General features: G+C 50.1%; 1 protein-coding gene across 2 annotated transcripts in view; it reads right to left on the reverse strand.

Moving 5' to 3' along the window:
- Positions 1 to 291: 291 nt before the first annotated feature.
- LOC142575518 (uncharacterized) overlaps positions 292 to 18,213 on the reverse strand; it is a 72,676-nt gene continuing 54,754 nt past the window's right edge. Inside the window, exons 11-18 of one of the 2 annotated variants that reach the window (XM_075684933.1) lie at positions 14,881 to 15,152; positions 13,755 to 13,883; positions 12,776 to 12,822; positions 10,471 to 12,152; positions 9,616 to 9,720; positions 9,275 to 9,382; positions 6,386 to 6,676; positions 292 to 2,485 (exon numbers count right to left, since the gene is read on the reverse strand). In XM_075684933.1, the coding sequence (XP_075541048.1) occupies positions 1,031 to 2,485; positions 6,386 to 6,676; positions 9,275 to 9,382; positions 9,616 to 9,720; positions 10,471 to 12,152; positions 12,776 to 12,822; positions 13,755 to 13,883; positions 14,881 to 15,152 (4,089 nt within the window). In that variant the 3' untranslated portion in view covers positions 292 to 1,030. The remainder of the gene's footprint in view (positions 2,486 to 6,385; positions 6,677 to 9,274; positions 9,383 to 9,615; positions 9,721 to 10,470; positions 12,153 to 12,775; positions 12,823 to 13,754; positions 13,884 to 14,880; positions 15,153 to 18,213) is intronic. The other variant, XM_075684934.1, reaches the window with a different exon arrangement.

The following is an 18,213-nucleotide window of genomic DNA, read 5'->3' on the forward strand; positions in this document are numbered from 1 at the left end:
TTAAGCAGCGGAGTGTACGTTACATTAACGCAGTTGCTTGAGCTGGTAAATATGCGGTTCGTTTAGTAAGATTGCCTATCCGGTTCATTCGTGTAATACCCGTGCCACGCGCGCACTTCCAACTACGATTGAAATTGCTGACGAATAAAGCCTGCAATCTCACCCGATTCCATCGCCCCTAGAGGAGCAATTTAAGTTATCTTAGATATTTCTAGCTGCATAACGCAGGGCAGATATATATATATATCACCGCGATAAAGATTTGTTCAAGAAACGGCTTTCATTCAAAAAAGGTATCGGTTTATGCTTTACGTATTTGATGTTATATATTACGCTAAGATGGTATCGGTAGCCTTCATCAAATGCTAATGCAAAAGTTATTAGAGCAACGAGGGAAAGGCAGAGTGCGACATATTCATGGGCAACACTGCGCTTCAGCGAGGTTTTCTTGACCTCCGTCGATCGAGACAGTGACAATCGAATCAATTGTCGTTAAAGGCAATGTAGTAGTAGAACGATATTGTCGCAGAGTTCGATGATCGTTGGTTTGAATGGCCATTGAAGATGCGCCTGTGGCACGGGGGTTAACCGTACTCTATCGTAACGATGTTACTGCTTCTGCAAAATGATACAACCAGTTGACAATATGGTCAGAAATCGCAAGACATGTTCAGCAAATACAAAAGGTAAGCGTCTTGACAATACAACGTCGCGCAAATAATTATGACCTAAAGATACAAAACGAAGGTTGCGAAGGATGCGTTAAATAATGGACGAAGCGACAGCCTCAACGAATGACCAAAGCTCGCCCCGTTCGTAGACTCGAAGACCTCGACCAGGACAGAAACACGACACCGTGCACGACATCGTGACTGGGAACGACCAAGCACACTGAATCGAAGGCCATGCATGCGCTCAAGCGCTGGTTCCCTTCTAGCGTTCTTTAGGAGCAATTTCCGAACCGAGGAAGGTCTCTACGTATTCTCTCTACTGTGTGTCTGTGTGTCAGTGTTTTCTTTTCCTTACAGCGCTAGGGTAAACTCCAGATGGGTTCCGTGTCAGGTATAGATATCGCTACGCTGTCGGCCTTGCCCTGCACCGCCGAGACGGTCGTCAGTCCTCCCGTCGATCTCGCGACCGTCTCGGTCATTGCCACAGTCGTCCGCGCAGAAGAAATGCATTGCTGTTGCTGCTGCTGCTGCTGCTGCCTCTGTTGTGGGCTCAACGCCGGCTCTTGTATTGTCGTCTCCGTCGAGGCGTTTGAAGACGACGTGCCTCCACCGCCGCTAGACGAGCTTCGTCGCGTCAGGGACAGCGGCGTCGCCGCTCCCACGTCGGCGTCGGTGAGACAGTTCTCGCTGTAGCTCCGAGAGCCACTCGAAGAGAGCTTGAGAGCTTTGGTCAAGTCGTGGCGCCCGGTTCCTCCGGCACCGGCGGCCCCTCCCGTGTCCTCCTTGATGGTCGGCAGGCACGGAGTAGACGGCCAGCCTGCGATGTGCGAGCTGAAGGACGACGACACCGAGGACGCGGTGGACGCCTGCTTCACGAGCGCCGCGGCGGGCTGAGGACGCGCGGGGCTCGGTTGCCAGAGGCACTCGTTGGAGAAGGACGTCTCCTGGAGTCGCCGGTGGTCGTCCTCGGGCGGTTCGCACTCTTCATCCAGACTGCGCCAGGCACCGAGGAGCCTCTGCTTGTCGTTGGCGAGCCCCGAAGAGCTCGGCTGGCCGGCGAAAAACGTGTTGTGCCGCTGCCTGGACTGCCAGAAGGCCCGCCGCTTCAGCGCTGCGCCTCGGGACGAGCTAGATCTAAGGTGGTCGCCGGAGCTGCTCTCGGGAAATCCCCCGGTCTCACCGGGCTCGTCCCCGTAGTGGTTCTGCAGCAGGTGTTGCTTCTGCTGCTGGCGGTGGTACCGAGGCATGTCCAGCGAGGCGAACCGGGTCAGCTTGGGTCTGGCGTCCGCCGCCGGGGCCTGGCGGCCGGCCAGGCACCGCAGCAGGCGGTCGTCTCGCAGGCTGTGCTTGCGTCGCAGGCGCCGCCTTCGCCCTTCCTCCTGGGAGCCGAAGGGCGATGACGTGGAGGTCGCGTGTCGCTTGTAATGCGGCTCGGCGGCCACGTGCGTCAGGTTGCGCGACAGCGCTCGGCTCCAGGACAGCGGCTCGCAGCTCGAGTGACGGCGGCTGCCGCACTGTTCCTCCTGGACTTTCTTCTCGAACTCCTCGACGAGCATCTGCACCTCCCAGTCGTCCGAGTTGGCCGACGTCGGCGGTCGCGGATAGGTGAGCAGCGGCGAGGTCGCGCTGCCCGACCTCGCGGGCGGGCTGTACGGCTGCGGCACCGCGAGGTCCGGCAGCGTGGTGCAGCTGCCACCGCTGCTCATCTTACTCGTGCTCAGGCTCAAGTCGATGCTGGTCGCCTTGGACTGGTCCTGGCTCGCCGGGAACTCCAGCTTCCACAGGTCTTCGGGCTTTAGCCTGGCAGCTGCCACCTGCCGCCAGACGCAAGGCAACGCGACCAATCACGAAATGATGATGTCGCAGCCTAATTCATGCTTCAATTCTCAACCAAGAAGCAAACGCATTGACATACAGCGAGCAAGGAACAGAGACGACTGCATGCAAAAGCACAACGCTGTTTAACCAGTGTTTTTAGCAAGGAACAGAGACGACTGTGTACTAAGGCACAACGCTGTTGAACTAGTGTTTTTCTTCAAAAGTTTATCGGCTGCATTGGCACGTTTTGTGTTGCACTTGGAGCTGCATTAAAGGATTGGTTAGGAAGGGTTAGTAACATGTTAACATGGATGGATGGACGCTATGAGCGTCCCCTTTGAAACTGGGACACTCAAAGCACTAAAATAAAGACAAAAAAGCATGCTGTTATTAAAGATGACACATAGTTGTGTAGTATTTTTGCAATCTCCAAATCAGTTTGGCAGTGCATTGACAAGTTGTGCGACGATGCAAGCAATATGAGAGAAAAAAGTATTGCCTACTCTATGGTATCTGATATATTGGGCCAGAAAACAAGGAGGAGGAAGAGATGCACTTACACAATATCGAAGAAACCGAACAGGTGAACAAGTGTATGAGAAAGAATGAATAAGTCAGCTCAATGCTACTTGCGGCCGAAGTGGTGTCATATTTTTGCTCGTTGCGTCAGTGTTACTTCGTTTCCTTAGCTAAATAATATATGAGAAAGATGTAGGCTTATTACTTTCACTGATTTAGGGAAAAACTCGGTTTAGAATGTACATTATAATGTGATGTGTCGTGTCTCTTGGTGAATCATTATATGATGTTTAGATTTAGATAAAGATAAAAGACATGAGACGCGAGACACTCACATCAAGCAGCAGTTTTAGGTGTTGCGTGGTGTTAAGCACATGCAGGGGGTAACCAGCTGTTGAGGATCACACGGCTGTCCCGCCCAGCATAGATTTAGTTAATATTTAACATGAACACTGCATTCACTCAAATCGAGTTCTTGTCTTTTATGGCTTACAAATTTTAAACAAGTTTGTACCCTTGAAAACGCTCTGCTGGAGCCGCAAAGAACTCTTGGTGAGATGTATCCTTGTGTGAGGTACTTACCAGGTTTGCATCTTCTCGTGATCAAGCAACTTGCTCAACAGACTACAGAAGGCGCCTATCTAACTTCTACGCTACGGTCCCGAGCAACGCTACGTCGGACTAAGGTCAGGGAAAGTCCTTCAGGCTCCAATCAATGCTTGCTACAGGTCATGCAGGTATTCAGATCAAACCATAGTATTGTAAGCTCCCGTCACAGCATAATAGTTTTGGCTTTTCTCACGTGTTTCTTTCTGCCACATTTAGCACGAGGGACACCTCGACGATAATAATACGCTGCACGCAAAGAAAACAGCTTACAGGCTGCCTTAGTTCGATTGCTAAGCTGTCCAACGATCTGCTGTCCATATAGCCGGATTTTTGCCGCAGCTATTCGACGAATCTTGGACCTCAAAATAAATTTCACAGCCGCTCATCATGTGATAATGATGTGATGCTTTGGCTTAATTATCAATTACTTCCATTAAATCGCTCAAGATAAAGAGAAGCTCTTGCAAAGCCGAAGGGAGGCTCGCGAGCGTGACGTTAAACTCACGTTGGTTTCAAGCGCTGCCAGGCTTTAAATTAAGATAACAATGATAATCACAAATCGCGGGATTAAATATGTATGCACGTGCCATGTTCCATCAATCCTGGGCCCACATTTTAAGTGTCTTACGAATTAATTAACCAATATATTTATTTTTTTATCTGCTGCCCGTTTTAATTTGCTGTGGCCGTACTGTTCTTCAATTAGGTTAGCTACACCGTTAGTACCACAAAGCCCAGAGTTAGTAATTTGTTTTGTAGATAAATATGTTCGTAGAGGATGCGTGTGCATGGGGGGGCTTCTGTTAGGCCTGTCCACCACGTCGTTACGCTTCGTTCCAAGCGTGCTTAAATAGGCAAAGCCACGTTCATTGGTAAACTACCTAGCGTCGCTGAGACTGAAAAAGTGCCAGTGAAATGAAATTATCAGTGAACAAGTACCAGTGAACAAATGCTGAAGTATGAGCTGCAACGTGGGGTCACCTACTGACAAAAGCCACAGACTTGACAGCGCGATGGGCAGCACTGTGTGTGATACGGTTTAGCGTATGACTGCTTGAGAGGCATGCTTGAGAGACACGCCTCGGAGAAGAGTCACACAAAAAGGTAAGCGAATCAACGAGCACGTGAGCACGTGACAACCAAAGAACTGGCTGGAGATGTTCACGATAAAAGCCCGAACGCAGACCATTCGACGGGCGCATGCAAGCCTGTGCGGTTGGTCATAAGAGTCGCAACATTTATCTCAATTTACGCAGTAATACTTGCTGACAAATAGAAATTTGCGAAATAAAGTTGTGCAGTTTAATATTGTGCACTTTTCGCCTGCTTCAACTGTAGACTGCTCCACTAGCCTACGCGACAACGCCGCGCATCGAGCCCCCTTTCAGCCGGTGTTTTATTGTGAGATAAATTTGCTTGAGACGGTGTTACATAGATTTGCTTCAGTGACACTGGCAACAGTTCTTCAAATGCAACAATGAAGTGATTGCTACGGTGCGCGCACTGCAAGCATATATGCTGCAACGGTGAAGAGGGGAAGACACACAACAAGGTAAGCTTTTGTGTATGTGTGGAAGATGACGCGTGCACTCCAAGAAAAAATTTTGGGCAAGTAGCTTTCTTGTCGAGCATGCATTTTCGGGGTAGAAGACAGTTGGAGTAAACCGAGCTGATTGCTACCCAATGTAGTCGCTAGTAGCGACTGCATTCAGAAAAAATTCTGAGTGATCCGACTGATCCGACTGAATGATCCGACGTTATCCGACTGCATTCGCTACTAGCGAATGCAGTCGCCAGTAGCGACTGCATTCGACTGCACCTTGTATCCACATAACGTGCCTGTACGCCGTGGCCTACTCTATTATGATACGTTTAAAGAAGTCTCGAAGACACTTTGAGTGGACAAGGAAAGAACGCCTAGTGCTAACGGTAGGTTGGCTTGGACATCTCTCCTGGTAAGCAAGACATAGAAAGATGAATTTATGCTCACCAACACTTTAGAGCATCTTTTTGCCGTTGAAAACGTCAATACTACAAGTTGTAAATCAGGGAACTCGCAAAGTAAAAGCTTGACCGAATGCAATGAGAGGTGAACACAGCGGACGAACAGAATGTTGTTGGTGCGCAAACGAAAACGATAGATAAGTGCTTGCCTGCAATATGGTACGTGAAGCTCACTTCGGAGCGCAAAAGAGAAGCTGTGAGGATGCTAAGCTGAAAGCTCAACCCTACGTGCCTGTGCGTTTCTTTGAACGTCTCTTGAAGGGGGTTCTCGCGGGCAGCGGCTGACCACGCCAAAGCTTCGAGAAAGAAAGACATTTAGAGACCGATTTTCTGTTTTGTCAAATTTGCCAGAAATGCACAGGAAACACTGGAACGCACGGTACGAGTGCCCGAGTTCGGTGTCAATGTTTCTACGAGAGCGTCTTCGCCTTGAGGAAGACCGCTCATGAAAATTTCGGCACGGGACTCGGGCATACTGTCCCGTTGCTCTTCCAGACTTTCCGCAGAACTCGCCATCTGCCGAGAAGCCTATTGGCCCGCTCGTAAGCGTCGGTTGGTCGAACGGGCTAGCACTTGTTCTACCGCACATATGCATAAACCAGCCTGCCTCGAACCACGTGAGCGCGCAGCGCACGCCAGAAGCTACGAGAACGATAGAAGGGGCGGGAGGTGTGTTTCTTGGAGTGCACGCGTGTGGAGCACACCGCGGCGAGAGCGACGGCGAGCCAGCAGGTGGGACCCGCGGTGATGCCCGCCGCACGTACCCCACACAGTGCGGAGTCGGAGGCAGAGGCCAGTGTCGAGAGTGAAGGCTCATGCCACGACGAGCTGTGGGGCGTGCGGTGTCGATGGTGCGAGCGCGCGTTGGGGAGGCTGGCTCGGGGCCACGAGTAGAGGAAGGGTCGCCCCCCGCCGCGTGCTGAGGAGGCGACGTGCTCGGCGGTGGTCTGCGCGGCCAGGCGCTGCCGGGCTCGACCCCGCTCGCCCCCATCGTCCTCTTCCTCTTCCTCCTCCTCGAGGAGGGGATCGGCTCGTGCACTATCCACGGACTCGTTCTGTTGGGCAGGGCGGGGTTTGGGGGAGTGGAAGGGGGAGGAGGTACGAAGGCACAGCGTGCCACGGTACACCCGCGCAGGGCTCAGACACTTGCGGCAGAGAGAGAGAGAGGACTACTACTTGCAACTACACCATTTCACAACTATAGCAGCTACTTGTGCGGCGTCACCGGGTATTCTTTCCGGGACGTGGGGAGGCGGTGATTGCGCGCACTGTGCAAGCCGCACGGAGCGTACCTGGTACGTGCGCCTTTTGTTCTTCCCGCCGATCCGCGGCTATTGGTGAGCAATTTAAGCGTCGGATACAGTTAACGGCAACACATTCACTGATTGCGGCGCTCGCGACGTAGTATTGTGCTACACCTGGCCTTTAGACCGCGCACGACATTTACGATGCCTGTGTGAAAATAATCGTTGAATGCCTATAAAGGCAGGTGGCACGCCTACGGCAGCTATCACGTAGGTGAGCTATACAACCTGCATAGTTGTCTCAGGTTCATTAGGCTATATACGCTTAAAGGTTGCTTGACACGCTGCACAGTGTTCAGGAACGCGCTACTTTAAACACTCTTCTAATGCGCGTTATGACGTAATCACACATATTTACTGGCTGACTGCAAACTGATCAATGTTTAGCAAATACCAGGGTGGGCTCGTTGCCACGAAATATTCGCACGGACTCACTGCCATTCCTTAAGCGCACGTTGGGGGTCTCTTGTATTGGTGATGTTAGGCAACTCGAAATAGAATTCGCAAAGTGGGCTGTGCTGCAAAGCGTCGCATTCTTTCGGCGGGTACGAATAGCGGGATGCATTCCGTCATACGTGGCTCAACGCTAATTTCAAGTGCAACACTGTAAGGAATGACATGGAGTACGTTGCCGAAACGGTAATAGCTGGAGCCTCTAATAAACGCAAACACTCCAATTTTAAGTGCTCATCATCTGACGTGTGTCTTGTATGGCTCGTACTTTTACCTGGTTGCGAAAACTGTTGTAATTCGAAGTTTCGTTTTAGTATTTCGTTTGCTTGACGCGCAGTGGTGTTAAGTAATTGAAAATACGACAACGGCAAAGCCCTGTATCTTGTTCCTAAAAGTGCGCGGGTTCTTTCATGCGCTTCTCTACGTTGGGTCAAGGGGCCACCAAAATGCGAAATTGTTGGTCGTGGTGTGATGCATTGTCAGTGCAAAAGTGAAGTGTCGTGCACATTGCTTAATTGCTATGTGGACTACTATACACATGCATTGACAGTGAGCATTCCTCGATGCAGGCCTGCGATGGAGGCTGAAGGTTAAACTTTCTTCTTCCTAACTAGAGAGGGCTTCTCGTTGTTCATAATGTAACGCTACGCTTTAGCCTTATAGTAGTAGACTGCCATTCCAATCTCTGTGACTGTTTTGTTACTGTCATGATAACAAACCGATCTTGACAGTCAAGCCCCTCTTCGTAGTGAAATGGTCGTGTGTGGAACAAGGGCAGCCTCAGCGTGGAGTCAATGTTTTGATTCAATGTTTTGATTCAATGTTTTGATTCAATGTTTTGATTCAATGAGTAAATGTACTGCCCTAACGAAAACAAGTCATCTTTTTCACACGAGGACTCCGGAATGAGGCTTGCTTCGTACGCCTATTGACGATCACTTCAAAATTTCAACTCCCTTTAAAATATCTTACTGTGAAATGTAAGTTTGTATACCCTAAACACAATATAGATAGCTTTATTTCTTGCTCTTGGTTGCTACAATGTATTTCGCGTGCGTCAGTGCCCTGGTACATTTCAAATGTTTTGCCAACAACTCATGTAATACGCCGTAGACTCATCGGAATTGGAACATCGCTTCATGGGTGCATGCAACAAAGAATGCTCACATGTTTCATTTCCTTAAGCTATAGAGGTGTGTGGTCATTCAGGATGGTGAAGGTCCTACTGTGAACTCGTAACTATGATCGAGGTGAAGGACACGTAAATCAAGTCATGCACTGAAAAAATAAATAAAAAAACTGTCCATGCAGTTGAGGTTTAGTTTAATGGTTTTGCGTTTTAGAATTAGTCTTGCCTTTTGTCGTGTAGTCTTTGTTGAAATGTTGACTGCCTTACAACGAAGGCATGGAGAAGGCGACAATAACGCAAAAAGCCGGTTAGAAGTGATTTAGCGACATGTGGATAATTTCAGACGTCTTACATTACTTTTAGTACTCCTGCATCACGCAGTGAAAGAAATCGCCTCCAGTCGAGAAAGGTTGTGGTTTCGCAGAGCAGATCGTTTGCACGAAAAAATGTGATGAGTCAATATTCCCAGCAATTGCTGGGCTGTCACGATGTTTCTGGAAACGAAAGTGATGACCTGCGATGAACAGTTTTTGCAAATGAAAAGCTTTGCGAGACCATGACTGCAAAGGTAGCAGAATGCACTTCTCATTAAGCACTTCTGCTCTCATTAAGAATGCACTTATTTCAGATATGCTTATTGGCCAACATTAAGAGTAATTCGCTACAATGGAGACAAAATAATTCAGTGTTAAATATACGCCGACAAAGAAGCCACAGGAGTATACAAATTTGAAGTACGAAAAACCGATTTTGGTGACTAATCTCACCGTCAATACGAGGTCCTCTTCGTCGGACCAGGTCAAACTAGTGTCGCTTAGACTGCTCACTTCTTCGAGGTAGCTGACTTCCCGCTCCAAGCGACTGAGTTCTTGTTCCTGGCGAATGAGGTCAGGTCAGAATTAGGAAGGGCCATTAAAGTCAGATCCACGTGACAGTCATGGATGTGCTCACACATGTAAAACGCCGTGTATAATTTGAATCTAAGGAAATTCAAGGGGCGTTGGGAAATGCGTAAGCATCTTATCAGTAAAATTTTATTTTCACGCCCCTGGCTTTACTTTGTGTTCCTGAATATTGTCAGCATCTCGGCTGATCACATTGTGCTCACCTTTATAAGCAGCTTCCTCTGAAGGTCACATATCACAGCATCCTTTCGCTTGAGGTCGTCTTCTAGAAGAGCTACCTTATTACGTAGTTCGTCTTGGGTCTCATGCTGTGTGAGGAAAAAAGAGAGAAGAAATATGTTTGTGCGCTGGTGCTGTACAATAGCATAAAAATACTTAGTAGCGCTGATGGTGGAATGGAACGCTGGATGGAATTCTTCGAAACTACCCTGGTAGGCTGACAATAGATCACTAGCATAAATTGATTATTTACTCGCTCCAAGGAGAGAAAGACATTTCTTCGCCAGGGCGGGCCATGGCGACGCCATGACGCTGCCCGGCCGTTACGACGACAAGCCCACTTGTTGAAAAGTCGCCTGGCCCCTGGCGAGAAGTCATCTTGTTGAACCACCGGCTCCAATCTTGAAGCTTTCATTTTACCTACCATTGGCTACGTCAAGTTTCTGTATTCCTGCGATCTATCTCCTTTGTTTGGAAGTGCGCAACATGTACCTCAAGTGCGCGCCTCACTGATGATAACACAGAAGTTGACTTCACAGACATGTTGCCTCATAGATAAATTAATTTGATTCATTACATTTCATGAACTTTCCTGCACGGACAGCTTGAATCATATATGTAACGGTGACGACCTGAACACAGAAGATAGTTACACAGACGCCCAGCAAAGTTCTCACTGGACAGTGCGCATAAGTCTACTTCAAAAGGGGAGAATAACCGCAGGAAGTCTACGACCACATGAACAGGAAAAGCTAATAGTGATTTTCGTTCTCGCTAACTGATTACTGCTTAGCCTTGCAGTTGCATGGAGGCCGAGAACCATAGGAAGTAGCACAAACCAGGTATGTCTTGAAGGCAATTTTGATGTGCTTCATGGCGGCTGCCACGTACTGCTCGATACCGTCCTCCTGCGTGAGCAGCTCCGAGACAAGGCACTGCTCCAGGCCGTTCTCCGGTGACGGCCTTTCGATGATCACTTTCCGAATGCGACCCCTGAGATGCTCTCCGCCGTTGCCCTGAGCTCGGGTCGTCGTCCGTGGCGACGGCGGTCGCCTGGACGGTGGCGCCTGGTACGACCCGGCGTCCGTCGACTCGAGTTCGACGGCCTCCATTCTTTGCAGCAAAGTGCGTCTTGCCGCGTGTCCTTCCATCGTGTTTCGGCTCCATAGTCGGCTCCTGAAGGACTGCTGAGAGTGCTGAGAGTGGGTAGTCGTCGCGGGCGCTGCCGGGGGAGCTAGTCGCGCCATGGCGTCAGACTGCTGTTGTTGCGTCCGCGACTGCTGCTGCGGCTCCCGCTGGATGTCTAGGCTTCCCGAGTCGGCCGAGCTGTGCTGTGCTTCTTCTAGTGTGTCCAAGGCGCCACGCTGCGACATGCTCATCACGCTTTCTTGCGGTAAAAGAATGGCAGAGTTGGCGGATGTCACCGGTGGGCCCGAGGAGATCGTCGTAGCAAAGCCGCCGCTTCGCCGGGCGCCTCCACCGCTAACGGCGCGCCCGCCACCTCCACCGTCGTGGGGTAGCCTCGGTTTACTCTCACATGGTTCCGACACTGGGCTGGGACTGCGAAACACCTCGTCTTCCAGTTCAAACTTAGGCGACAGCATCTGCAGAGGACCGCTATCGGAACCCGACTCTGCGCTCGCCGGTGCCGGCTGGGTCCGCCGCAGGGACACTTGAGCGGATGACGTTGCCGGTGGCGCAGATTCCCGCTGCGGGCTCAAAGAAAGCGTGTCCGGTCGCGGAGGTGAGAGCTTTGTAGACACAACATTACTACTTGAGGCACTTGGTTTGTCCGCCGACGCCGATGGCGCTGACGCCGCGGCTGCGGTTGCGGTGGTTTGAAGCTTAGACTCTTTTTCCTTCTTATCTTCCATTGCTTTCAGTAGGAGGACTCGCTTGAGCAGCGGAATGTTTTGGTTTGCCACCGCCTCGGCGGCCGGGTCGCTGGGTGGAGGCGGGTGCACCTGGAGCGTGACGGTCGGTGTATGCTGTTTGTTGCTCGTCGAGTCGCCGCCGGGCTTGAGCCGATGAAGGACATCGGCGATGCTCTTGCGGGACGGCACCGCCGCCGCCGCCTTCTCTGCCGTTGACGACCTGCCGGCTGACGTCACTTCCGTTGACGCCAAGGACATGCTTGCCTGCAGCCGCGACAGCCTTCGCCGTTCGAGCAAGCTCGAGTGCGTGGTCGGTTCGAGGCGCGAGATCGCGCGGTCTTGCTGCGCGTACGACTCGCGGCGCGCATGGACGCCACCTCCTCCAGCGCCGGGCGAAATCGACAAGTGCTTGGAAGCGGCGTCGCTGGGAGCCGAAGACTTTGCGGCTTTCTCTGCGTCCCGGAGCATTTTGATGCGCGTCAGCAGAGGAAGCCCCGCGCCGATGGGCTGCACGGGACTGGTGCCGCTGGAATCCTGATTGGTAGATGTCCCCATAGATGGGCCCATGCTCTTGAGAGCCGATGGTCTCTTGGCAAGGTCGGCCAGCTCTTCTTCGCCCTTGATGCATGACATGCTGGTGACAAGGCCTGCGGTACGGGCACAGAACTTGAGACAAATTGTGACACCGCCACATTTGCCAGCTCATCGGAAAGCACAGGCGTAAGACGCGAAGTGCACTATTGTGCAAAGGGGTCTCACAGGTACTTACAAGTCTTACATGTTGGCACATAACAACGAACGACACGAGGCATTTAAGAAGATAAGTGCGGTGAAGCCCGAAGAGAAGCGAGATCTACATTTATGGATTTCTAGACTCGTGTGGAAAACTTTGTATCTGGTGAAACTTTTCGAATGAGCCAAGCTGCGCATTTTGTTCTTGTTCTACACGTTACGTGGAGTAGCCCCGGCGCCACCTGAAGGCGCCAACATCTACTTTAATATCCTTTAAATAAAGAACGACAATCAATTCTCCAAAAAAAACACTCCTATGATCAAGCATTCATGTTATGTAAATGAGGCGTGCGTCTCGCGTTGATGTAGTGCTGCATCGCGACTGTCACGATCAGTGCTTCGATTGAATAGAGAGGAAATGTTACCAAGCGCTTTTGTTCTTTTATTCAATCTTTGGCGCAATAATTCATCAATACGTTTTAATTACAACGAAGTGAGTATCTTGCTCTATGCTACTCTCTATAGAAAGCATTCTTACCTTTGAGTGCTTGGCCTCCTTGAGAATCCTGGCGGGTTTGGAACCGCCTGAAAGGCAACGTGAAATTAGGCAAAATGTTCGATAGCACTACTTCTCATCTCTCTCGCTGATGTTGCCGTTATAATTGCGACTGGAACTAGATTTGTTTTTTTTACTCATATTTATGTAAACACATTCTGAGGTCTACTTATTTGTCAGTCTTGTTTTCTTGCAACGAAACAAATTAATTGGTAATTAAATTATGTGTTGCAGGCACATGGTTCACGATGATTTCTGGCTGCCGGATGCGGACACTTGAAAGGCGTACATGCATACGCTGCCGCAAACGTTTTGTAAGGAAACGAGGCAAGCAACGCAATACATCATCATCATCAGCCTGGTTACGCCCACTGCAGGGCAAAGGTCTCTCCCATACTTCTCCAACAACCCCGGTCATGTACTAATTGTGGCCATGCCATGCCTGCAAACTTCTTAATCTCATCCGCCCACCTAACTTTCTGCCGCCCCCTGCTACGCTTCCCTTCCCTTGGGATCCAGTCCGTAACCCTTAATGACCATCGGCTAGCTTCCCTCCTCATTACATGTCCTGCCCATGCCCATTTCTTTTTCTTGATTTCAACTAAGATGTCCTTAACTCGCGTTTGTTCCCTCACCCAATCTGCTCTTTTCTTATCCCTTAACGTTACACCTATCATTCTTCTTTCCATAGCTCGTTGCGTCGTTCTCAATTTGAGTAGAACCCTTTTCGTAAGCCTCCAGGTTTCTGCCCCGTAGGTGAGTACTGGTAAGACACAGCTATTATATACTTTTCTCTTGAGGGATAATGACAACCTGCTGTTCATGATCTGAGAATGCCTGCCAAACGCACCCCAGCCCATTCTTATTCTTCTGATTATTTCCGTCTCATGATCCGGATCCGCCGTCACTACCTGCCCTAAGTCTCAATACAAGCAAGCACTGACTGAGCCAATCGGCTGACCTTAGCAGCTTGTGTAAGGACTTGGTGACCGGTGTCGACGGAGTGGCCGCTTCACTGTCCTCTTGGTGATCATCCATCGAGGACAGGACAGGGTCCATTTCAAGCTGTATATCTGGTGGTTTCTGGGTGCTGAAAATAAATAGAACCAGAAGAGTGACGCGATTACCGGGTACGGGGAAATGAAAACATTACTGGCATTTTGACACCGGTACAGTAAGGGCTATATGCGGGTTCAGCATGAAATAGATATGTGCAAGTGCCTCCACGGATGTTTTCCACGAGTTTGTGTCTCTCGACATTTTACGGATAAACGGTAAACGTGGATCTCGCCTTCACAGCGTCGCTGTTCGTTCATAAACGGAGAAACCTTGCAACACGCATCCACATCATAAAGGGTACTGCAGACGTATGACCTGAACCGTGAGGTTTATCCAACATTCGAATGATTCAGGCGAGCATGGTTCAGCAGTAGGGAATTCTGCCTTTGTGTGAATTTCATCATTTCATTGTACGGATTTCCGAGCGCAGCTGGCACGTGTGCTGACGAAGAAAAAAAAAAAAGGAAAGGGGCGCCATCAACACATGTGATGCGCTCAACGAGGACTGATTTCAGCATATGTGACGGCTCAATGCATTAGTCGCATTGTCCACCGCTGTTGCATAAGGGCCACTAAACCAAAGCAAACGTCCTGATAGACTTGAGTGCAATCTGGCACAGCGTGGAGTCGCATGGCTTGGCTGCTTCGTGACTTTGTCAGCTTTTCCGCCTCCTATATACATCATCTCTAATGACTGTCAGACTGAAGTTTTACTGATTGTTTGGCTGACCGCCTCGTTGAACTAAATTTTATCATTGATGACTTTTCTCTACCCTGCCTCATTCACTCGTCACTGAACAATGTTTTGACTTCTGAGGTATTTATGAGGGCGCTGACGCTAATGAGAAAGAATAAGGCAAACAGACCGAAGGTTGTCGCGATTCGCCATCCCTTAAGATGAACCTCGACAGAGCATACGACATCAGCTTACACGCTGCTGCAGCTGCGGATCTCAAGACAACGCGCTTCTCTCTCTTTTTTTTGTTTGAAACGAACCAAGATTGATGATCAATGGTGAGCGTGCTCACGTGGTGTTGGTGCGGCTCCTGAGAAGCTGCCTGATGTTCTTGACGTCCTTGCGCAGTCTACGCATGGCGTCCATGGAGCGCGGTCCCCTCGAGTGCACCGAGCCCTGCGGGGAAGCCGAGCCGTCGCCGGCGCCCGCCGCCGACCCCGGCAGGGTGCCGGTCACGGTGCCTCCGCCGACGGTGCTGCGCGAGATGATGTCGTCCGCTTTCTTCACGGACGCCGCCAGGCGCGCCTCCATGAGCCGCTTCCGACCCATCGCCTGCAGGATCTCCTGCGGAACGTAAGGCAAGAGGAGGGCGCGCGAAACGGCTTGCCCCTGCTCATTATACCAACCCTACGCTCACTGCTTCTATATAGGCCAGAAACGGGTGTTTACCGCAGTCGTGGCGTCCTGTAATATAAGGCCCGGGGCTCTATAACGTGTAAAACTATTCCAAACTGTTTCTCACAGCCAGCGCCTGGCTGTGCTCGATGGTCGCAGAGAGGCAATATATAGTGATTCCAAGGCAGCCATTAAGGCCTACCAAACCGGTATGGTCTCCCCCCAGGCCCTCCGCGTTCTCCAAAGCGCCAACAGTATCTCTCCGCATTCTCTCATTTGGTTTCCCGCTCACTTGGGGTCGATTGAGGGTTCTCCCTCTAACCCTAACGAGGGCGCACACGAGGCCGCGCGAGGACTCACTGACCGCGCCGCCTCAGCAGTCGCCCAGCCCCGCGGGGAACCCTTGCTTACGTTTAATGAGATCACCACGCACTACTATCTGTCACGACGGGTCTTCCCCCTCCCGCACCCCGCCTTATGTAGGGCGCGGGCGGTTACCCTTCGACTTCTACAAGCCCGTGCATACCCTAACCTCGCGGTTCTTCATGCCATATACCCTGAAAGATATCCCAGTGCGGACTGCCCTGCCTATGGACTAAGGGCAACATTGGACCATGTGTTGTGGGAGTGTGAAGCCATCGGCTCCTCCTTCAGCGAAGATAGGTGGGCTGCGCTCTTGGGCAGCCCCGAACTCAACGACCAAACCCTGGCCGTCCAGAGTGCCCGCGATCGGGCCGTCAAGCTGGGCTTGGCGGTCCCTACGTGGGACTAGCCGGGTGGCGCGGGGTCTTCCCTGCGTCTTCTCTGGACCAAAATAAAGTTACTTCACTCACTCAAACTGTTTCTCTGTTCCGTTTCTGCAATAGGGCCTCCGCGATTGGTAAAATATATTTCGGTTCGCCCCACTTCTCCTGTCTGTCACGCAACGTCACAGAACTGCAAAATTCACCACGCCAAATTGACGTGCACGCATTAAAAATGCATTAATATGCCGAACAAAAGTGAGTTTTTTTTTTAGGAACAGGCGGAGACTGCCCCGTTCCGAAAGGAATAGGAGATGTCTGCTTGTACCGATCACGTTAAGCATCCTGGGAACGTGGCGTCGCTACAGTCACACAACGTCTCCCGAGTACTTCAGAGACAATGAGGAGACGTCGTTAGACTAGAGAATGCCAGTTCCATCTAGAATGATAAGGGACAGCGCGTTTCTCCCCGTGGGCGAAGACGGCACTCTCGTAATGATAAGCGCCGTCCATTGGAAAATGCACCTTGCCGCATTTGTTGCTGTAGTGCATTGGCGAATCACAGTGATAGAGCGGTTTGATTCTGCAGACCTTGATATGACTGTCCTGTATGGTTACCCACGCGTGTACCTCGCTTCTGAAGCCAATGCAAAACTTCACAATCGTGTGAGCACATTCCAAGGTGCGTGGCATTCTTTAGGTATGTAATTCGCCTTTTCTGCTTTCCGTAAGTGCAAGAACAACGTAGGTCCTTCGACGATCACAGCATTCGCACCAGGTTTTCCCGTATGTAACAATTACAAATCCCTAAGTAAAGATTACGTTACGCTCGCTCATTTAGTTCCGCGTAGTGCTCCTCGAAACGTCATAACGTCATTTCAGGCGTCTGTGCACACCGGTTGTAGGCGCAAGCTTGACATCACGTGTTGTTTTACTGTTCCTTGAAAGTCTTGTACTGGCTCGCAACGTCCGTCCGATATCTCGAGCTTCATTGCAATTCGACCGTATGTTTTTCATACGATGTTCGTCGTGCGCTACATCATCGCAAAGTCATAATTCTTCCTGTCCTAAGATTACATTGGTCGTACTTTCCGCTTTCTAACGCATTCCCGTGAGCGTTGTTGACAGTGTTGAAGGCGATTCTTGTCTCAGGCTCGTCAATTATGCTTCACGCTTGTTAAACTCATAAAAACCCCAACTCAACGGTGTACAGGAGACATCTGAGTAAGTGATCCTTGTTTTAGACGAGGTATTAGCCTACTACATCAAAATATAAGGAATATTAAGAATAAGAAGGAAGAGTTTTATTTATTTTTTAGTTATTTTCACGCAGACCTTCATGCAATGCTGTTTACAGAGACGTGGCTGTGTAATACTGACATGTCCCCGAGTGCACTAATTATTCTGCTGTGTAATACTGACATGTCCCCGAGTGCACTAATTATTCTGCAGTGCGAATGGATCGCGCCGGAAGAGGAGGCGAGCAACTTTGCATCTAATGGGGCTAACTGTGTTTGTAGTTGGTAGCGGATACATATTAGCAACAGTGACTAGCTTGTTTAGTTACAATACTGACTCTGTACAGTTACTGACTGCACCTACACCAAGGTAGTGAATGCTATGACGACTACATAGTAACTAAAACGACAGAGTGTAGACCATGTGACCGAACTTCTCGCCTGCCTCTTTTGCAGCTTTCGCGCAAGCCCTAGGAAACGTACGAGGCATTCCGGTTAGGCCTAACAGCATTCCTTTCGGATCACCCGTATCGCGAAAAAAAAAAAAAAAAACCACGGCCGCTAACACGCTTAGAGGACAAAGGTGAAGAGACATCCCTTTCTTTTTGCATGCTTGTTTGGTCGACATCTTTGTTCGTCACGACAACTCAGTCCTATTACGGTAGCTGCTTTGGGAGGGGGGGGGGGGCGCTGACTCAGTGCGTGACATTTCGCTCTATTTTTCATGAAGGATTTCATATATGACGGGACCTGCATCGCTGCTTGCTGCGCGAGGTGGCCCCCGAGAATATTCGACATTGAAGATGACAGGTCACTTCACAAGATAAGGAACACTAAAGCCATGCAAGTTTCTAACGTCGCTAACAAAGTAATTAAGCGTCCCATTATATAGTAAAAAAAAAAAGAGGATCAATACAGCACGTAAATAGCCATATGCTGCGCGTGTGTGAGATAGAAAGAGTGACATAAACATTTGTGTTAGAAGATCCCCTATAATTTAAAAAAAAAGGCAACCAACGAGTCACACGC

The sequence above is a fragment of the Dermacentor variabilis genome, chromosome 3 (genome assembly GCF_050947875.1).
Source record: "Dermacentor variabilis isolate Ectoservices chromosome 3, ASM5094787v1, whole genome shotgun sequence".
Classification (NCBI taxonomy): Eukaryota; Metazoa; Arthropoda; class Arachnida; order Ixodida; family Ixodidae; genus Dermacentor; species Dermacentor variabilis.